Source organism: Astatotilapia calliptera, chromosome 3 (assembly GCF_964374335.1).
Source record: "Astatotilapia calliptera chromosome 3, fAstCal68.1, whole genome shotgun sequence".
NCBI classification, from domain to species: domain Eukaryota; kingdom Metazoa; phylum Chordata; class Actinopteri; order Cichliformes; family Cichlidae; genus Astatotilapia; species Astatotilapia calliptera.
The window spans coordinates 56,596,879-56,620,008 of NC_137424.1; the positions used below are offsets into that span (position 1 = coordinate 56,596,879).

Consider the following 23,130-nt stretch of genomic DNA (forward strand, 5'->3'; position numbering starts at 1 on the left):
AGATAAAAAATGCCTTTCAAAAATATTATAAAACATTGTACAATCAACCCGACCAGAAAAACAGACAAGAAATTGAAGAGTACTTGGATCAGTTAGACCTTCCTTTTATTGGGACAACTCAAAATGAATTTTTAACTAAACCAATCACTAAGGAAGAACTGGATAAGGCAATAAGGAGATTGAAATCTAATAAAAGTCCAGGGAGTGATGGGTATCCCAATGAGTGGTATAAGACTTTTAAAGAGGTTTTGGCTCCTATTTTGATAGATTCTTTTAACTGGACATTAAAACACGCTAAAACTCCACCCTCTTGGAAAGAGGCGATTATATCAGTCTTACCAAAAGAAGGTAAAAACAAGGAAAACTGTGACTCTTATCGCCCAATCTCTATCTTAAATGTGGATTATAAATTATTTACATCCATAATCACAAGACGCTTAGAGCTGTTTCTCCCAGATCTGGTGGATGAAGACCAGACAGGGTTCATTAAGGGGCGACAGACACAAGATAATATACGACGCACATTGCATATAATTAATGAAGTTAATAAAGAGAAAATCCCAACAGCCTTAGTGAGCTTAGATGCTGAAAAGGCCTTTGATAGAGTCTCTTGGATATTTCTTTTTGCTGTTTTGAAGAGAATGGGCTTTAACAGTATCTTCATCGAGTGTATACAATCCTTGTACCACAGGCCATTGGCTAGAGTTAAAATAAATGGAGACCTGAGAGACAGTTTTGAGCTCTTCAGAGGAACCAGGCAGGGTTGCTGCCTGAGTCCAGCCCTTTTTGCTCTGTATATCGAGCCTTTGGCTCAGTATATACGGCAAAGTGTAGACTTAAAAGGGGTTTTAGTTTCTAAAATTGAACAACGAATAGGTCTCTTTGCAGATGATATAATTATATACCTACAGGATCCTGACACGACCTTTCCTCGGTTGATTAAAGCATTAAAATATTTTGGCAAAAATTCAGGATATAAACTATCGTAAAGACTCAAGTACTCTGTCTGAATTATTTCCCCAAAGAATCAATTCAAAACGAATATAAACTAAAATGGGACTCAAATAAGATCAAATATTTAGGTGTCTATCTAACTAGCGAAATAAGTACACTATACGAGGCAAATTATGTAAAGATTAGTAATACAATCCAAAAAGATTTGATTAAATGGGCTCCGCTTGTCATGGATCTTAGCTCAAGAATAGAGGTAATAAAAACGAATGTGCTTCCCCGACTACTGTATCTATTCACTTCATTGCCAGTCCATATACCAGATGCACAATTTGGTAGATGGGATAAATTAGTTAGTAGATTTATTTGGAAAGGGACAAAGCCAAGAATAAGATTTAAAATACTCCAATTAAGAAAAGAAAAAGGAGGACTTGCCCTCCCGAATTCCAAGGAATATTTCTATGCAGCCCAGCTGAGATATATTGTTTACTGGTGTTCACCGGATTACACCTCAAAATGGAAGCATATGGAGATAAATTATTGCTTATCATATCATCCACAAGCAAGATTGGGAGAAGAAACTATCCAGTCTACGAACACAAATCTCATTACTGAATTCACTATTAAACTCTGGTGGATTATAGTGAAGAAATATAGAATTATAGAAGACTGTAAATTGCTGATTTGGCCTGCATATTCTCGAAAATTCCAAAGTGGACAATGGGATAGTACATTTTTAAGATGGGTCAATAAAGGAATTACAGCAATGTGCACATTAATAGACGGGACAACATTCAAATCCTTCGAGAATCTACAGAGACAATTTGGACTGGATAAATCAGATTTATTTAGGTATTTTCAATTAAGACATTTTTACAATACAGTAATTTCTCCAATTAGGAAGAAGTTCTTGAGAGAAGGAAGCCATATAATAGAAATAATAACAGGTGCATATAAAAATCCTCCATCAAGAATTTTATCGAAATTATATAATGGCCTGCAAAATTTGAATAGGAATGAAACATTATATATCAAACAAAAGTGGGAATCTGAATTACATCTTGAGTTGTCAGAGGATGACTGGCGATCCGTTTGTCTCACACAGCATAATTCCACCAGCTCTAGACGATGGAGAGAATATGGCTGGAAAAATGAGAGGGTTAGGGGTACTGAGAGGACAGACGCACGCTCCACTTGACTGTCGCGTCTCTCACCCTCTCTGTTTTTCACACAATGATATTATCTTATATCCTCGCATGTGATTGGCCACAATATGGAGGGATTGGAGCACAGCTGAGCCACTGTGTGAGAGCTGAGCAGTGAAAGGAAATGAAGTGAGGAGCCGGCTCTCGCTCAGTGGGAGTCGACTCTTCTGATTCACTACAAAGCGCTCTCTAAGCACGGCTCTTAGAGCTGATGCTTTTGCAGATGACACATTATCGAACGTTATGTTGTGTGTCATGGATACTGTTGACTCCAAATCTCCCGACCACTATGTCGAGCTGAGACAGCGAGACTGAGACAGCGAGACCAAGACAAGACCAAGACCACGTAAAAGTGGTCTCGAGACCAAGACGGGTCTAAAGATATCCAGCTCTAGTAAATATATGTATTTCATAAGGTGTTTTATAAAGTTGAGTATGTTTTTAGTTAAAATTAAAGTTAAAGAGCAACATTAAGATCATCAGTCCTCACCTGACAAGAAGCAGAAGAAGAGAAAATAGAGGATTTTCATTCTGACTTTAATCCTGATGCAGAAAAGTTGTTAAACTTCAGTTGTCAGACCATGACACACTGATACATCCAACCACTGCAGAGTCATCATAAAACTTCTGAAGATGGCAAACTCAACATGAACAATTTATAAAAGACTCCACAAAGCTGGGTGGGACAGGCCTTGAGGACACAGCACTCATCTGGTCTGGTCCAGCAGACGTGCTTGACTGGAGTCTTCTCCTTTGTCTTTGAATCTGGTCACGAGTGGAAGTGAATGATGGAGGAGAGGCAGCAATGGTGCAATGTGGAGAGGGAGGGAGAGAGAGTGGCATGGTTGTGGACTGCAGGCTGGCTACAGGTTAGTCAGCAGGGGGCTGAGCATTCACTGCAGTGTCGAATCTGTTGAAAACATATTCAAGTATCTGGCTCTGTCCTCACTGCCTCCAGCTCCTCTGTTGTTGGATGGCTTGAATCCAGTGGTTGTCTTCATGCCACAACTGTCTCATGCTGATCTTGGCCTTCAGTAACACCTGAACCGTTGTAGCCTCCTCTCTATCGCCCGCTCTGAACGCCCTCTTCTTGTTATTGAGGAGAGCTTTGATGTCCTTAGTCACCCACGGCTTGTTATTTGGGTAACAAATAATGTCCATGCTGGGACAATGGAGCTGGTGCAGAAGGTTATGTAGTGAGTGACACACTCAGTAAGCCCACTGGTGTCCTCACCGTGAGGCCCACAGAGTGTCTCCCAGTCTGTCACCTCAAAACAACCCTGTAGTCCCACTAAAGCCTCCTCCGACCACCTACTACTATACTTCTAGTGGTCACAGCTTCCCTCTTCACAATAGGCACATAGCAGGGGGTGAAACAGGGGTTTATATAAAAGCTAAAATACTAAAGCTACAACCTTTAATATAAAGCTGCTGCTGAGCAAACATGGCTTATACTCCTACTCTTTCTGTTAACTAGACATAAAAACAGTTGAGGTCACCCTCTGATGTATTTACCACCCCGTCGTAGATCAATCACAGTATCCTGAACTCTCATTGGTAGACGCTTGAATTGTTGTCGTGAAGTTCAGCCTGGATATCTTAAAAAGAAGGAAACTGAACTTCTTTTCAGGCACTTAGACTAACATGACCTGGACCCTTTTAGCGCCCTCTGTAGTTGAACTGTGGAAGTGAAACAGAGCCACAGCCTGCACACACACAGTTTAAATAACTGTAGATTACAATATGATGAGAAATGAGGGCTGAAATGTGTGAGCAGGTTAAGAGGCTCATATCTGTGCAGTTTCCTTCATTGATGTAGAGGTGTGTGTGTGTGTGTGTGTGTGTGTGTGTGTGTGTGTGTGTGTGTGCAGACAGTGAGCAAGAAGACGATGAAGAGGATGATGAAGGTAAAGAGAGCAAAGAAAATGAAGGTCACCCTGAGGGTTGTGAAGGATGAGGAGAGGACAGATTTCTTACATTTCAATTCTTTACATTTTTTGTCCTTCGTGCTTTTGAACCATCAAACTGTAGGGCAGGAAAGCTGATTCTTTTTGTCTGTTTCTGATAATAAAACATGTTTCTGGGGACGTCGTGTTCAGCTGTCTTTATCATGCAGTATAGTAAACATGTTTCAGTGTGAATGTTACAAAGATGAGATTTTACTGTGAAGCTGTTTTATACCAGGGGAATCATAAATACTTCAGTGATGTAAATAATGCTCTCAGAAGCTGGAAACTCCAAGCAAAACTCACTGAACCATAAATAACTGTAGATTACAATATGATGAGAAATGAGGGCTGAAATGTTGTCTGGCAGGCAGAGCGTCTCCACAAATCTGAAGCTTCTGATTTCGAGAAAATGACCTGAGGGAGACACCTGGTGGACAAACACAGACATGACAGGAAGAAAGACTAAAGTGCAGAGTGGAGACAAACAGCTGGAAATACTTGTTGGAAAGGATTGTCATGCTTCAGAAAAACACACAGCACACACTCTAACAGTCCTTTATTTGCACTGAAGGAGACACATGAAGAAACCAAATCACACAATAATTTAGTATTTAGTATTTAGTATTTATTGTCATTGTCAAGAACAATGAAATTGCGTTTGGGGCTTCCATACAACCCAAAAAAAAGAAGAAAATAATAAATACCCCTTAAAACCCAAGTGTACATATTTAACCCAGTGTGACTCCAATGCAATAAGACAATCCTTAGCAATAATGTTCGTAGAAATTCAGACAAAGACCTGAGAAACATGACAAAATACAACAATGCAACCCATTCAATATTATTGTACTGTGAGATATGATATCAGATATGATAGTTATCTATTTAAGAAAGAGGGGGGGGGGCAGGAGGGGGAAGAGAATAAAGATATGATGCACCAATGCAGACCAGTTCATTGCTATTAAGAAGTTGGATATGGTTATTGTCCGTGAGAGGGGGGCAGAGAGTTCAGGAGCCTCACAGCCTGTGGATACAGGCTGTTGGCCAGTCTGGATGTTCTGGCCTGTATAGACCTGTACCTTCTCCCTGAGGGCAGCAGATGGAAAAGGTGGCGCGCAGGGTGATGTTGGTCCCGCAGGATACTGTGCACCCTCCTCAGACAGCGAGTGGGGAAGATATTACTGATCTCTGGCAGACTTGTTCCAATAATTCTGCCAGCTTCTTTCACCACCCGCTGGAGTGCTTGCTGATCGGCCTTGGTGCAGCTGGGGAACCACACTAGAAATCCATACGTCAGAACGCTGCTGATGGCACAGTTGTAGAAGTTCAACATCAGAGATCTGGGAATGTGTGCGCTCCGCAGTCTCCTCAGGTAGTAGAGGCGCTGTTGGGCCTTCCGTACTAATAATGAAGTGAACACATTTATAGTCAGTGTTCAAGATGATGGATAGAAATGAAAATCATGGAGCATTTATGCATTTTTACTTCTGTGTCACAGAAACTGTTCAGCTATTCTCTGTTTATTAGTCTATTTATCAGGAACCTCTGTTGATTTTATATGTAAAGGATTTTTCTTCTGTCACTGAACCTTTTAAGGGTTTTCTCTTAGTAGTTTTGGGGAGTTTTTAATTAGATTTACAGCTTCAGAATAACTTTGTGATGTCAGATTAGAAAGTCTGTGTCCAACCCTGGTGTTTGATCAGATGTTTGATCCCTGCTGGGTTGGATTTTTTTCTATGAATGTTGAATTTGTTGTATTTGATTTGAGTTAGATTTTTGCTGATGAATGATTCGTTGCAAAGTGGATCTACCAACAGTTTATTTCTTTGAACAAAGGTTCTTGTACGAGAATGTGAGTGCCTGTGTGTGTGCGTACCTGTGTGTGCATGTGAGTAAGTGTGTGTGTGTGTCGTAACAGTTAAAGCACTGGGTGTGTGTCTCTGTATATGTGACTTCCTGCCGGTCATAAAAGTCCATCTCCTCTCCAGACCATAATTAGACCATGTGACACTTATGAGCTTTTATTACATTCGGGCACAAGGGTAACAGACTCCTCCTCTCTTTCCTATCTGTTCCATACAGTCCCAGCATCCCCCAACTGTAGCTTCCTGTCTCCTTTTATGACAGGCAGACCCCCAGTGTCAATAAATTCCTCTCCCTCTACACAATTACACACACTCTCAGGCCTATAGCTAAACCAAACTAAAACACACACACATTCACAAATCCTTCCCTATTCCTCTGATCTACAGCTCGACCATCTCATCTAAGCAAATTTAAGCTCATTATATTCTAATAACTGTTTTCTTGTACTCACAAATGGAGTTGAAGTTTGTTTGGGATCTGAATTGCTCTGTAGTTTATATCACAGGAGCACATCTCAGATTTGTTTTAATGTCATCAGGAGGCTGGCTTAATCTTCCCAGCAGAAAGGGTAAATTTGTGTGTTACAAGAACAACACACAAATAGATTACACACATTTTTTTCCTCCTGTACATCTTTCCTGTTTTACTGTTGTCTTCAAACATTACTCATGAAACCACCCCAAAATAACAACAGCGCCTTTCTTGGAAGTTACTGAAAACTGAACTGAAGCTGTAGTGAACACAAACAGAGGAACAAACTGGCTGATGTAACCTGACCTCAGGCAGCCGGGCGTGACGGCTGTGTTTGCATATGGAAATATACTTGGTTCAGTGTCCTGTAAGGACTGATGAAACAGGTACAGAGTGAAAGAAGGACATACAGCAAACGTCTGTATTTTACCTTTTATTCATTTTCTGTCCTGTTACTAATGAATTATTAGCCAGCCAGCTTTCTTGTGAACGATGTTAAATATTTCTGTTAGTACACATCATCATGTGAAGCTGAGGTTGATTATATGGGATAATGTTGTCCTCTGAAAGAGACTCGTGACCACAAAACATTTGAGAACCTCTTTTCTGGACCGAGGAGACTGAAGGTTTCCCACTGCAGGCAGAACAGACTCTGTCAGAAGGACTAAAGGTGAGACATGAACCATGAATTTGTTTTGTTTTTTGTTCTGTTTTGTTTTCAGACATTTGTTATTTAAGTTCATCATGGCTGACATGACTGTTAATGCCTCTGGATGATGAGCTCTCTGTGTAGTTTATCATATTTGATTCGGGTTGGTTGGGTCATTTCTGGTAGCAGGGCTCTAGACTGCAACCAATTGGGTTGCAAATGCAACTAAATTTTTCAATGGTGCCACAAAAAAAAAAAATCCTATGTCGCAGGTCTCCACAACTCTGAAAGCCTCCGTGTGATCAACAACAAACACACATTATGCCCATATTGTCGTCTAAACCAATCTGAGATTGTCAGGAGCAGGACCTCTCTGATTGGCCGTGGTCCAGATATTCCTGTAGTCCTTCGCGTGTACGTTTGAAAGTGCAGGTGGATAGAGAGAGGTGAGTAGCCTGAATAAAGCGATAGCAGGTGAGAGCAGGTAAACGGATTCCACACAAAGACGTAAACACAGAGCGCGGACCCGACGCATCAGAATCAGCTTTCTCTTTCTCGGCTTTCTCACTCGACGACCGTAAGTGGACACGCCGTCAGGGCTGGAAGCAACAGCTCACTGGTTCTGATGCATCACTGATTCTGGGGAGGGAAATGTGTTATTCAAAACTTTATCGGGACGCAGAGTCCTACAGTTCTTAAGAAAATTTATATTCAATTAAAATGTTAAACACTCTTCAGTAAGTGGATAATTTATGTTTTGCTGTTTAAAACTTTCACTTGATAGATGAAATTCAGTAGCCAGGGGCAGGAAATTTAGCCAAACATCAGAACAAAGCAGTGACATTATAAACTTGTTTTACTAGTCGGACAGTGTGGGCGTGTCATCCGGTTACAGTGAGCAGCTGTATTCAAATCATTAACATCTAAGAAATAAACAAGGAAGTGAGCTGCAGAATAAAACACACTGCTGGTGGACACTTGGTGAGCTTTGAATTATTTTCAGTTTGTTTCTTTTTTTTGTTTCTTTCATTTTTTGTTGTTTATAAAATTATTTTTAATATATTATTTTAAGATGTGTCTTTAAATCCTGCAGTGGTTACACACAGTCTGGAGGGGAAGTAAGTGAAAAATAGCTGAAGTAGAGGATGCTTTCTAGAATGTGTGTTATGTGCCAGGAAAATACCTTTACATAAATATTGACTCAAACTCCTGAAGCATAAAGTGATGAAGGGAAGTAAGACAAGACCTTAATAGAGAAAGAACAGAGTCAGATGTTATCCCAGTGCAGACAGACAGTGTTCAGGAAGATGATGAATAAATTAATCTTTGATCTGATTTATATTATATGTTTGTTTGTATTTTTGTTCCATTTAATCTTTTGTTTGAAAAGTGTAATCATCACAATGATTGTTTTTTGACTCTTTGATGGTCAGATTGATCTTTTTGACAAACAATGAAAACTTAGTTATAAAGTAATATAATATAAAAGTATAATTATGATTAAACAGGTCACCACCTTGTAGCTATCAAATATCTCAATAAACAGAAATAAAGCCAAATTATAATCTGTGTTTTATTCTCACTTTTCTCTTCCATCAGGTGACTGCAGGTTACAAACATGGAAAGGTATCACACTCTAAACCTTGTATTATCTTCACTGCTAAATGAACAAATACAGAAATGTTCTCAAACTACATGCAGTAACTTCATCATCTGCTTTCTCTCTGTTAATTAATTTTAACCCTGAAAAGTTTTTCTAATATATCTTTCACCTGGAGAGTAAAAAATGGTACATATATAACTTTTCCTGATTCCTTTCCTCACTCCTCAGACCAGACTCTCCTGAACATGAACCTGAGCCGAGTCTCAGCACTCAACAGGAAGACCGTCCTGACTTTAAAAGCAGGAAATTGTCTCCTGATGCAAAGTAAGAATTAACTGAATGGATCCAGGAGTAATCAGTGAGAAGTTTTAGTTTGCCACATGTGTAATCATTTATTATTATTATTATTATTATTATTATTATTATTATTAATGATGTTGTTGTTGTTGTTGTTTTATTGCTGTGTTCATAAAAAGAAGAAAACACAGCAACAAACAGACTAAAAAGAACAGAAGTCATTTGTTGTGAAGAGCATCAAACCTTTTAGCTTTATTGTAATATTATTACTGTGGCTAGATCCAAGTTTATTCAGTACTTTTTGTGTCAGAAGGCTAAACATGTAATTTCTTTGCCTGATGGTCTTTTTCTCCGTTCACCAGGATCACTGAGACACCAGATGCCCTTGAACCTGAACCTGGACCCAGCTGTGTGTCTTTGAAGAGTGATCAGTCAAAGGGTTTCATCCTCCACTTTAAAGGACCAAAACTGGCTGCTGCTGAGGAGTAAGAAAGTTCACACCTACCTTAAAGCTATGTAGTGCATCTGGCCTCAGTCCTGAAATTTAGGTCCTCCATGAGTAAGACTGACTTTTTTTTTTTTAATCTATCATGACAGCCCTGCATTCCCTGCAGTGGCCATCATGCTGATTATAATTTGTGTGGTAATCAGCAGGAATCTGTCAGCAGTTAGTCAGTTTGACTCTGATACTGTGGGTGCTCGTTTTGCTTAGGAAGGTGAAATGATCTAAGCTGTCTGTGTGGTGCTGGAAGCCACGATACAAGCTGCTGGAAATCTTTAAATATTAAATAAAAGTGCTTCAATGCTTCCTTTATATTCCAGCTTAAGCATGGACCACCCTTGATCCATGTTATCATAATCTCATAATTCATAGTGACCATCCCAGCATTCATGAAAATCATTAACAAAACTGGTTGTTACAGCCCAGTCTAGGGGTACCGAAACGAAACATAAGGGTTAGGAAAGATTTGATCCGACCCTGGTCCCCAAAACCATACCCAGAAGCCAAATCTTTGAAGTGAACGGTGGTTTATTTGTGGCTACACTGAAAACTTAACTCTGGGGTGAACAAAGGCCAAAATAACAAACAAAACAAGCTAAGTCGGGAAAGGAGGTGCTATCTAAAACCCTAGATGAATCAAAAACCAAACAAAGGACAAGTGCTACAAACGAAAACTAAGCCATCACTTTCTGGATTATACTGAGACAAAGACACTGGCACCACTACGGGCAGGGACGACGGCACAGCAGGGGATGAAGAGGAGTTTACACCGACATTGTAAACAAAATAAGGCTTCATCAGGTTGACGTGACACAAACAACGTTTTCTCCTATGGTCAGGGGTACCTATAACATAATCTCTGTCACTCAGTTTCTCTTGGACAGTGTAGGGCCCACAGAACTTTGCAAGGAGAGAAGATCCAGGACTGGGTAGGAGAGTCAACACTTGGTCACCTACTTCAAAACTTCTCTGAACGGATCTCTTATCAAATTTTCTTTTCATTTTTTCTTTTTTATTTTCTTCTGAGATACGGAAAGAGAACACGTGCAATTTTGTTTGCTTTATTCCCTTTAAAGCCGGTCGGGCTCTGTTTTGTGTAACTATTTTAAAATCCCGGTAGAACTTCAACCACGTAAGCTAGCGCAATAATTTTTTTTGCTTATGAAATAAGAGAAGTTATACTTACATCTTATGCCATCAGCTTGTCCGAAGTCACAGTTTCCTTCCACATATAGCTTTGCAAAAATTGCATAAAAACCACTTGCAGCAACAAAAACATAAACATGCTTTGCCAAGCTGTTCGTTACACTTCCTACGTTGGAATAGACGTCAGCGCGAACTATCGCATGTCCACCATTACCTGCCCAAAACCGGAAGTGACGTAATTTTCGCAGAAATGTGGTTTTTTACCTTCAAGGCCTATACTGGTGTTTTTAAAAGTTATGTTTGACTTTATGACTTTCTGTGTCGTTTCTGGGATGCTTAGGACTCATATTGCACTGCTGGAAATAGTTTATTTTGATGCATATGCTGCTTTTTTGCAAATTTGCATTATAATAGTGCTGAGCAGGATCAATGTCCACAAGGCTGCAGGTCCTGATGGCATCCCCGGGCGTGTTCTCAGAGCATGTTCTGGGGAGCTTGCAGGAGTGCTCACAGACATATTCAATCTGTCCTTGGCCCACGCTGTGGTACCGGCCTGCTTCAAATCCACCTCCATCGTCCCGATACCCAAAAACTCCAACCCATCTTGCCTCAATGATTACCGCCCAGTAGCACTCACCCCCATCATCACTAAGTGCTTAGAGCGACTGGTCCTAGCACACTTCAAATCCTGTCTCCCCCCCACCCGGGACCCCCACCAATTCGCATACCGCCAGAACAGGAGCACAGAGGATGCAGTCTCCATCGCAATGCACTCTGTCCTCTCACACCTGGACAACAACAACACCTACACCAGAATGCTGTTTATAGACTTCAGTTCAGCATTCAATACAATCCACCCCTCACAACTCATCAGGAAACTGACAGACCTGGGCATCAGTTCCCTCATCTGCAAATGGTTACTGGACTTCCTGACCAACCGCCCCCAACATGTCCGGCTGGATAACCGCTGCTCATCTACCATCACAATGAACACCGGTGTACCACAAGGCTGTGTGATGAGCCCTTTCCTCTACTCCCTCTTCACCCACGACTGCAGACCTGCTGATGGTTCCAACGCCATCATTAAGTTTGCAGATGACACCACGGTGATTGGCCTCATCAGTGACAACGATGAGGCCGCCTACAGGGAGGAGGTGGATCGTCTGGCTGAGTGATGCGACAGAAACAACCTGCTGCTTAACACCGAGAAGACCAAGGAGCTCATCGTGGACTACAGGAGGAATGCTGACCCACATCCACATTAACCCTTTAAGACCTACCATAGAACCAAGTCTGCCAGAGCTTATATTATATTTTTACATGCTGTGGAGCCATTTTTGGGAGCATTTCAAGTTGCTATACATCAATACAACCATTATAGCCCAGATTTTAATAATATGTATGCATTAAGTGCATAGTAATTACATAAATTGCAAAAAAGGTCAATAAACGACAAAAAAATTGAAAATCGTTTTTGCTTTTTTAACATATATTTGTAGTTAGAGAAATTTAGGAGGCTTATCCCTCAAAACTGTAAATACAAAAAAGTTGCACAAAATAGTTTCCCACCACAGGAAATTTATTTTGAGTGTCTTCATAGTTTTATTTTTGAAATACACCAATTTTTATACACTGCAGGAAAAACGAAAATAAATATTATACTGCAAATTTGCAAAAACGCAGCATATGCATCAAAATAAACTATTTCCAGCAGTGCAATATGAGTCCTAATCATCCCAGAAACGACACAGAAAGTCATAAAGTCAAAGATAACTTTTAAAAAGACCAGTATATGCACTGAGGCCCTGATCATAAAAAAGACTACATTTCCGCGAAAATGACGTCACTTCCGGTTTCGGGCAGGTAATGGCGGAAATGCAAAAGTTCGCGCTGACGTCTATTCCAACATAGGAAGTGTTATGAACAGCTGATTGGATCGGCACAGCGTGTTTCTGGAATATTATGTTTTTGTTCCTGCAAGCGCTTTTTATGCAGTTTTTGCAAAGCTTTATGTGGAAGGAAACTGTGACCGAGGACAAGCTGATGGCATCAGATGTAAGTACAACTCCTCCGGTTTCATATGCAAAAAAAAAAATATTGCGCTAGCTTACGTGGTTGCAGAGCTACCGGGATTTAAAAATAGTTACGCAAAACAGAGCGTGCCCGCTCCGACCGGCTGTAAAGGGTTAAGGGGACGGCTGTGGAGCGTGTGAGCAGCTTCCAGTTCCTGGGAGTCCACATCTCCGAGGATCTCACCTGGACGACCAACTGCTCCAAGCTGGTCAAGAAGGCTCACCAGCGCCTCTTCTTCTTGAGGACCCTGAGGAAGAACCACCTGTCCTCAGACATCCTGGTGAACTTCTATCGCTGCACCATCGAGAGCATCCTGACCAACTGTATAACAGTCTGGTACGGGAACTGCTCTGCCTCGGACCGGAAGGCGTTGCAGAGGGTCGTGAAAACTGCCCAGCGCATCGCCGGAGCACCACTTCCTGCCATAAAAGACATCTACAGGAAGCGGTGTCTGAAAAGGGCTGGGAAAATCATCAAAGACCCCAGTCACCCATCACATGGACTCTTCACCCTCCTGCCCTCTGGGAGGCGCCACAGGAGCCTCCGGACTAAGACCACCAGGTACCGGAACAGCTTCTTCCCCACAGCTGTCAGACTCCTGAACTCTGCCTCCTGACATCTGACCCACGTTAAACTCATGGACTGAACATACACACACCCACAATGGACAACTGTACCCTCAAACACAATAATAACATGGACTGAACCACCACTCACAACCACTAGCACTTTATATAGCCTCTGTAGAAACTATCTACACCCTCACTTATCTTAACTGCACTACTGTATAGCTCTGTGTAAATAATCATTCTGTACATTCGATAATCTTTAATCCTACAACTGTTTACAACTTGCATAGTTCCCATTTCTGTATAGCTGTATATCTCAGATTCTGTAAAGTTATTTATTTCATATTCTGTATAGTTTTTCATATTTATATCCTGTTCATAGCCTGTACATAGCTTGTACTCACTACAGCCTGTACATACTTATAGTTATAGAATATTCACAACATACTTCATACCGTGTACATTATAACATACCATAATAGACCCATTTCTGTAATATACTCACATATCTATATTATTGCTAATATATATTGTAATATATCTATATCACTAAAGCACTTCTGGATGGATGCAAACTGCATTTCGTTGCCCTGTACCTGTGCATTCTAATATTTATTTTTGTTTTTCCTGCAATATATAAAAATTGGTGTATTTCAAAAATAAAACTATGAAGACACTTAAAATAAATTTCCTGTGGTGGGAAACTATTTTGTGCAACTTTTTTGCATTTACAGTTTTGAGGGATAAGCCTCTTAAATTTCTCTAACTAGAAATAAATGTTAAAAAAACAAAAACGATTTTCAGTTTTTTGTAGTTTATTGCACTTTTTTGCAATTTATGTAATTACTATGCACTTAATGCATACATATTATTAAAAATTCTATAATGGTATGGTTGCACTGATGTATAGCAACTTGAAATGCTCCCAAAAATGGCACTGTAGCATGTAAAAATATAATATAAGCTCTGGCGGACTTGGTTCTATGGTAGGTCTTAAAGGGTTAAAGAACATATGTAATCTAACACTTTTTGATTTGGGATAACTGTCTGAGGGATATCTCTTTGAGCAGTCACAAATGACCATGCACTGTGTCCAAACACCAGCTCTGCGGGACTGAAAATCGTCGACCCCTGCACACTCTCTGTCACTGCTAGAAGGAGAAGTGGCAGACCCTCATCCCACTCTCTTCTTGACTTGAGGAAGAACTTCCCCATCATGGCTTTTAATGTTTGGTGGAAACCCTCAAGCGCACCCTGTGATTTGGGATGATACACACTGAATTTTTGATGCATTACGCCAAGAAATTTCAAGACCTGAGCAAATATTTTAGACATAAAATTTGACCCTTGGTCCGTTTGAACAGATTTTGGAAAACCGAAAGTGGAGAAGCTAGCGCTCTGACAACAGCTTTGACTTTGAGAGTGCGTAACAGAATAGCCTTGGGGAAGCGTGTGGTGGTGCACATCAAAGTCAAAACATACTGATGTCCTGACTTTGTTTTGGGAAGTGGACCTACACAATCAAAGAGTAATGAAGCAGGTGGAATAACTTGGTTTGGTTTACCACTAACCTGACAAATGTGGTAGGAGTGGCAGTAAGTTTTTCTAATTCCTAAATGTCCGGAGAAACTGTCATGTGCAAGACTGAGTACCTGGGGTTGGAACTTTTGCGATACAACTATCTGTTGAAAAACATTCCAAGATCATTAAATGAGGGAGGGTGCCATTTACGCATTAACATGTCATTTTCAATGCTGTAAACTCAGGGATTTTGATCGCTGGAATTCGCAGCAAGTAGACATTTGGCCAGAGTTGGATAATTTTGTCTCAGGATCATCTTCACAGCATAGAAAAGAGTCAGACAAGTCAACATCACCGGATTTGCGCTTATGCGCACGTGTGACAACACAGGCAAGCAAGACCTGAATGGCAGCAGGAGTGGTGATGAGCAATCAGCCACCGTTAGCTCTCCAATCAGGAAGGACCTGTAGATTCTTAAAGACATAGCACAGAAGAAAACTCTAGCCGGCCAGGGCTGTAACACTGATAAAGGACCTACACCTTAACATTTTTAACCTTAACATTGACATTTTTCTGCATGAAATAACACTGCAAAGTGCATTGGGATGTAATAAGATGATACTATTAATAATAATAATAATAATAATAATAATAATAGATCACATTTATATAGCGCTTTTCGAGACCCTCAAAGCTCTTGATCTTTTTGTAGTTCACCGTCTGGACACTGAACACCACAGATGTAGATGTATTGTAGGCAGATTCAAGGTGTCATCGTGTGTTTTTTTTTTGTTTTTTTGTAGGTGTATTCTTAGATTTTTCCTCCTTCTCCTTAAATAAAACTCTTCAACATAAAAATATGAATCTGACTTTTTTTTTTCTTTTTGCAATGTACAGAGCATATCTATAATATGGTCAGTACAAGAACACACTTTAGTACAGAACCATCACTGACCTGTTAGTTAGACTAGTGGAGTCCAATAAATGAATAAACAAATAAGTGTATAAACTGACACAATAGATTTGTTACAGCACAGTTGTGCTTGTTTTAATCAGGATGATCATCAAACAGCAGAAGAAGAAATCTTTGGCTTGTATTTATGTGCAAAATGGTTCTAATTTCTTCATGATGTCTCCACAGAGCTGATCAGGAGAGTCTTCATCATGCCCAGCAGCATCAAACCAATCTGGACTCGGTGTTTAAGGTTTGTACATGTACACCTACCTCTTTTTTTTAAATTGTTTTCATGTTTCTCAGTCCAATATTCATCATAACTTAATGGCAAAATAACAAACATACTCCAACAGTGAATTAGTTTCACTTTATTATTACTTATAAAGCACTTTTCAAAACAAAGTTTTGGGAACATAACATGATCTGCAAATAAGGTGCAAGTACACTGCACAGCCACGTGATTATCAGCGGTTACCATGCCTACCTAGCTGCATCAGAGCTGCTTTCCGTCAACAACCTCCATTTTAGACCCACCTACAGACACGTGACTGACGGGACGTCACATGCAGTAAATTTGGGTAAACGTGGGTTTTGGCATTGCAACGTCTGATTGGTTGAAGTGACGTGAACATGGCATCGTTGCTGTGATCCTATTGGCTCAAACGATTAAAAAGAGGTGTAAATCATGCAAATTGACCAAAACAGACCAAAGTTACAGCCCCATTTTGGAATTATATTTTTTTTCTCTGACAGAAGTTTTAATTTAATTAGTTACCTGCATATCGTTTAACACTGTAACTCTGTTAAATTGAAAACACACAAAAAACAAATCTGTAAAAAAGTATTTTTTACTATGAAGATCTGATTTTTTTTATGAATTAAGATTGTGTCATTTATTTTCCAGATACTGGAGGGAAACATTATCACTTTTGTGAAGAACGAACTAAAGAAGATGCAGAATGATTTGAATCCAGATTATTCAGAGTGTCAGAGGGATGAAGATGAGGTGTTGGACAGTGAGGAAGAGAAGCAGAGAAGAAGCAGCAGAGAGGCATTTCTCAAACTTGCAGTTAACTTCCTGAGAATAATGAAACAGGAGGAGCTGGCTGACTGTCTGCAGAGCAGTGAGAGGATTTCTCTTCATAAATTCAGTCTTTACAGGAATGAAATTGTCACATTTTCTATAATCATAACACTCATGTTTCTGGTGCTTTCCTGTAGAAAGTCCTGATCCACTTTGTGAGAATACATTTAAATGTAACCTGAAGAAGAAGTTCCAGTGTGTCTTTGAGGGGATTGCTAAACCAGGAAACCAAACCACTCTAAATGAGATCTACACAGAGCTCTACATCACAGAGGGAGGGACCGGAGTGGTCAACACTGAACATGAGGTCAGACAGATTGAAATGTTTTCCTGGAAACCAGAGAGACCAGAAACAACAATCAGGTGTGAAGAAATCTTTAAAGTCTCAGCTGAAAGAGACAAACCAATCAGAACAGTTCTGACCAAAGGAGTGGCTGGCATCGGGAAAACATTCCTGACACAAAAGTTCACTTTGGACTGGACTGAAGACAAGACCAACCAGGACATCCAGTTCATGTTTCCATTCCCATTCAGAGAGCTGAATTTACTGAGGGATAAAAAGTTCAGCTTAGTGGGATTTATTCATCACTTCTTCACTGAAATCAAAGAAGCAGGAATCTGTAACTTTAAAAAGTTCAAAGTTGTGTTCATCTTTGATGGTCTGGATGAGTGTCGACTTCCTCTGAACTTCCACATCACTGAGATCCTCACTGATGTTACAGAGTCCACATCAGTGGATGTGCTGCTGACAAACCTCATCAGGGGAAAGTTGCTTCCTTCTGCTCACATCTGGATAACCACACGACCTGCAGCAGCCAATCAGATCCCTGCTGACTATATAGACATGGTTACAGAGGTCAGAGGGTTCACTGACCCACAGAAGGAAGAGTACTTCAGGAAGAGACTCAGAGACAAGGAAGAGGCCAACACCATAATCTCTCACATCAAGACATCACGAAGCCTCCACATCATGTGTCACATCCCAATCTTCTGCTGGATCACTGCTACAGTTCTAGAGAGCGTGTTAAAAACCAAACAGGATGGAGGAAAGCTGCCCAAGACACTGACTGAGATGTACATGCACTTCCTGGTGGTTCAGACCAAACTGAAGAACATCAAGTATGATGGAGGAGCTGAGACAGATCCTCCCTGGAGTCCAGAGAGAAGGAAGATGATTGAAGCACTGGGGAAACTGGCGTTTCAGGAGCTGCAGAAAGGAAACCTGATCTTCTATGAATCAGACCTGACAGAGTGTGACATTAATGTCAGAGAAGCCTCAGTGTACTCAGGAGTGTTCACACAGATTTTTAAAGAGGAGAGAGGGCTGTACCGTGAGAAGGTTTACTGTTTTGTCCATCTGAGTGTTCAGGAGTTTTTAGCTGCTCTTCATGTCAATCTGACATTCACCAACTCTGGTATCAACCTGCTGAAAGAAGAAGAAACAGCCTCAGTGCAGACTGGAGAATCTTCAGTAAGACATTTCTACCAGAGTGCTGTGGACAAGGCCTTAAAAAGTCCAAATGGACATCTGGACATGTTTCTTCGCTTCCTCCTTGGTCTTTCGATGCCATCCAATCAGGATCTCCTACAAGGCCTGCTCACACAAACAGGAATCAGCTCACAGATAAATCAGGAAGCAGTCAAGTACATTAAAGAAAGAATGAATGGCGCTCTCTCTCCTGATAAAAGCATGAATCTCCTCTACTGTCTGAATGAATTGAATGATGACTCTATAGTGAAGGAGGTCCAGCATCAACTGAGTTCAGGACACCTGTCCAAAGTTAATCTCTCTCCTGCTCAGTGGTCAGCTCTGGTCTTCATCTTACTGTCATCAGAAACAGGTCTGGATGTGTTTGACTTGAGGAAATATTCAGCTTCTGAAGAGGCTCTTCTGCAGCTGCTGCCAGTGGTCAAAGCCTGCAACAAAGCCCTGTAAGTATCCAGTTTAATCCTGGCAAGACATTGCTTTAAAGTATTTATTTCAAAAGTTTGGAAAGTTCACTGCTATTCATGTCTTTCCAGGTTGGGTGGCTGTAACCTCACAGAGAGAAGCTGTGAAGCTCTTTCCTCAATTCTAAGTTCTCAGTCCTCCAGACTGAGAGAGCTGGACATGAGTAACAACAACCTACAGGATTCAGGAGTGAAGCTGCTTTGTGTTGGACTTGGGAGTCCACAGTGTGTGCTGGAAACTCTCAGGTTAGCTGATTCTTTGTTTCAGGAGATTTGGATATTTCACAACTGTCATTATTTTATAGATTTAATTTCTGTTGTGGTGTAAGTTCTGAGAGAGAACAATAGAGTAGAAGTGAAACACACACTTCATAAATCAGAAAAATATGACTTTATCTATGATTGTCCATCATAGCAAAAAAGACAGAAAGTCAATGTGTTTTGTTCTTTTTTTAAACTGAGTGAAGAAAAGCCAGTTTGTTTGTTTTTTAACTACTTTAACTGAAATCAGAATCTGTTAATTTGACTACATGTACATCATCAAATTCAGAGCAGTTCATTACAATGATGTGACATGTTGTATGTGTTTGAAGGCTGTCAGGCTGTCAGATCACAGGAACAGGCTTCACCTCTCTGGCCACAGCTGTGCGCTCCAATCCCTCCTATTTGAAAGAACTGGACTTGAGCTATAATCATCCAGGAAACTCAGGAATGAAGCTTTTGTCTGCTCTAAAGGAGGATCCACATGTGAAACTGGTCATACTCTGGTAGGAAAACAGGAAATAAAGCTAAAATATATTTTTTTCTCCAGCATATTGTAAGGTAACCACTGATCTAATTGCCAGTAATACAGTCTGTATGTCCAGTTAAGTGGGCAGCTGTGTGGGTGAATGACTCAATGACCAATCACAGTTAAAACACGAGGAAGGATACACAGCTTGAAGGAGAATGTAAAAAATACATAAGGATTGGACCCTCGTGCAGGAACACGTTATTTTTAATTGTGATTGGGAAGAATAATATATGCTCTCAGTTCAATTAAGTACTCAGATTCAAAGTGTAATTAAATAAATATTAACTTAATTGGAATGTTTGCTGTCATAGCCTCCTGAGAATCAAGAAAAAAATCATCTTCTCATTGAACTTTTTATTGTTTTCTGCATGCAGGACTCAGTAGGTCTATTGAGGCTGGAAATAACCGAAGCTACAAAACAAAAACAATAACAGGAACAACTTGACTTGAAAAACGGATTCAGACTCAAAAAGTCTAAAGCCTTTGTCATTATCAGAATGAACACAGCAGTCTTTTCTCAAAATATTTTGTTCTATATATTTATTTGTTTTGTTTTGCAATGAATAACTAAGCAACTGAAACATCCTCACACGTGTTAACAGAAAGAGAAAATAGTATTTGAAGCACAGTGTTCATTGTAGTGACAGAAACACAGGGAGGCAGAAAATAAAGCAGACTGAAGGTTGTATTTAGGTATTTAGATAATTTAAGAACCTGGTACAGACCAGATGATTTATTTTTTTAATTGTGCTTTGATACATAAAACCTTAGAACCGTATTATCTGTTTGACTTTATTAAGAGATAAAATAAAACACAAGGTTATTTCTCTAGAAAAGATGAATCAGAGAACATAAAGGCCATGTCTGCACACTAAAAGATAATGTGCTCATTTCAGTGTGGAGCCTCAAGGAGTCCAGTGGATGAGACCAGGTCTAAGGAAATGTGAGTATTTTTGATTTATGAGCTGCATTCACACAATCTTGTACTGTTCTACATTTTTTCTCACGGTTCCTTTTAGATTTCTGTGATCTGACGCTGGATCCAAACACAGCACACAGAAACCTCAAACTGTCTGATGACAACAAGGAGGTGACACATGTGGAAGAAGATCAGCTGTATCCTGATCATGATCATAGGTTTGATCACTGGCCTCAGCTGCTGTGTACCAACAGTCTGACTGGTCGCTGTTACTGGGAGGTCGAGTGGAGAGGAGAGGTTCATGTTGCTGTAGTTTATGGAGGAATCAGACGGAAAGGAGAAGAGGATGAAAGCAGGTTTGGAAGGACTCATCAGTCCTGGAGTCTCAACTGCAGTGATGACAGGGGTTACTATGTAATTCACAAATTTGATTTAAGAGCCATCACTCTGCTCTCCTCAGCTCTCTCTCACAAAGTAGCAGTGTATGTGGACTGTTCTGCAGGAACTGTGTCCTTCTACAGCGTCTCCTCTGATAAACTGATCCACCTGCACACCTTCAACACCACCTTCACTGAACCTGTATATGCTGGGTTTAGGGTGAAGTCTGACTCTAGTATCCACCTCTGTGCTGACTCAGAATAATGAACTTACTGTGCAGAGAAATATTCTCACATTGGTGTTTCATACTTTTTCTTACTTAGTATATCAGGTAACTGTCTCGTACATATATTAGTTTGTTTTTCAGTCCAGAGATGTTGGATCAGACTGATTCTCCTGAAAAATTTTTTTATCATCTTATTGTCTTTGGTGCCTTTTTTTAAAGAGCAGATATCAGTTGTTACTTATATACTACAGTTTAAATACCCACAGTACTTTTAGTGCTGAGGAAAGAGGAACTGTATTTTTAAATCTGTTGCATTACTATCATCTATTACTAAATTTGTTGCATTATACACATTTTAATCATGCTTACACTGATGGATGAAATCTTTGGAACATATAATTTAGACATTTTAGACGTTGTTGGTTAGACTTTGTGATGATGAGAGCTGCAGGCTCTAAATATTTTTTGTTTAGGTGTCTTTAATTTTTTACATTGCATAACTATACGTTTGTGTCTCTCTCTTATTATGCAAATTAAGTAACATTACAGTACAATTAGTTCATGGAGAAAAGCAATATCACCACTATGTGACCAGTTTTCACAACAACTGATCTGGATGGTTCTGGATCCATTTATTAGTCTGTGTTGATCCAAATGTAGCTTCTAGTACTGCCGATACAAGAAGAGCAGCTTATGGCTAACTGGACGCTGTGGAGACATCTCTCTTCAGTTCATAATCAATAAAAACAGTCTGACCTCCAGTCTGTGTTTCTTGACTGAACAGAAACAGTTTTACAATCTGAGATCTGGTTTTTATTCCGCGTTAAAACAGACTCATGAAATGTAACAGAAACGGAAAAGTGAAGACAAAAGAATCAAGATGAAAACAGTCGGATTTTTTCTTCTTGACTTCTTGCAGATTCTGTCAGTGTATGTTTACTTCTCCCGTGTATATATGTGTGTAGTATACACACCAAGTGTTATTAAAGTTAGGTTAATTAACAAACTTGATTTATTTAATTTACAAACTTGTATAGAGTAAGTTGCGATTCTGTTAAAGTGATTTAATCCTATAGTTTCAGTAGAGCTTGTTTTGGTTGAGTAGATTTATCAGATGTACTTAAAATTTCTTGTTCAAGTTAAATGTATCATACATTTTATATTTCACTAACCCAGTTGTGTGGAACCAGTTGACATAACTGGGTGGAGTAAATACAACATTTTATTTCTTAGAGTGTATTTAAAAGTGACTGTTTGAATTCATTTAACTAAAATAATTAAAATCTGTAAATAAATGAAAAAATGCATCTTTGAAAATGAGAGTAGGATAAAAAAAATAATCTGAAAAGGTGAGGATTGAAGAAAGAGAAAAGTACACAGGAGTATTTTAATCTGTTTGATTGGGTCCAGTGAGCTCACAGCGCCTCCAGCAGGTGGATTCCAGTACTGTTTGTTTTTTAAGCTGTAAACAGTTTCCTTCTCTGCTGTCAGTGTCTGTTTGGAGCCGAGTTACTAAAGAGGTCTTTTATTTGAGCCAGTTTAAATGGTTTAAATTTGAAATATCTGTTTGTCTCCTCCAGCAATTTCCTAATGTTGTAAACCTGCTCAACATTTGGCAATAAAACCCTTCTGATTCTGACTAACGGGACCTAAAACACAACTCAGCTGAAAAGAAAACACAAAAGAGCACCACCTGGTGGCCAGAGGTGGAAACACAAATGAAAGCAAAGCACACATACACAGCTCCTTCAAGTTTGGTGATGTGTGTAGCTCTCTGAACACATGAGGCAGAGTTCATGTCACAGCCACTGCTGCAGCAGCAACAAAGTGAGCCACAAAAGAGAAGAGCTGTTTCTCAACATCAAATACTCCAAGTTTGTTCTTCCTTAGTTGCTAATTCAAACTTGGCAAATTAACTTAAGCGCCCACACTTCTGAGCATGGGAGGACACACACACACACACACACATTTCGACTGTGATTAATATATAAAACGGAAAGTATTAGAGGCCACATAAATAAAA

The 23,130-nt window shown here is 39.9% G+C and overlaps 1 protein-coding gene and 1 long non-coding RNA gene across 2 annotated transcripts in view; one reads left to right on the top strand and one right to left on the bottom strand.

The window, feature by feature from the left end:
• The window catches only part of LOC145425534 (uncharacterized), a 273,752-nt gene that overhangs the window by 127,156 nt on the left and 123,466 nt on the right, over positions 1-23,130 (bottom strand). The window lies entirely within an intron of this gene.
• Positions 6,844-22,746, top strand: LOC145425488 (protein NLRC3-like). The gene is made up of 11 exons (XM_080298560.1): positions 6,844-7,112; positions 8,691-8,717; positions 8,923-9,018; positions 9,354-9,476; positions 15,944-16,007; positions 16,662-16,881; positions 16,979-18,773; positions 18,864-19,037; positions 19,385-19,558; positions 20,481-20,527; positions 20,604-22,746. Exons 2-11 carry the CDS (start codon positions 8,710-8,712, stop codon positions 21,143-21,145), a joined length of 3,243 nt encoding a protein of 1,080 aa, XP_080154686.1. The 5' UTR covers positions 6,844-7,112; positions 8,691-8,709; the 3' UTR covers positions 21,146-22,746.

Coding starts and splice junctions, on each gene's coding strand:
- LOC145425488 (XM_080298560.1), top strand. Junction 16,882..16,978: donor GGCTGACTGTCTGCAGAGCA/GTGAGAGGATTT, acceptor GCTTTCCTGTAG/AAAGTCCTGATCCACTTTGT. Junction 18,774..18,863: donor AAAGCCTGCAACAAAGCCCT/GTAAGTATCCAG, acceptor ATGTCTTTCCAG/GTTGGGTGGCTGTAACCTCA.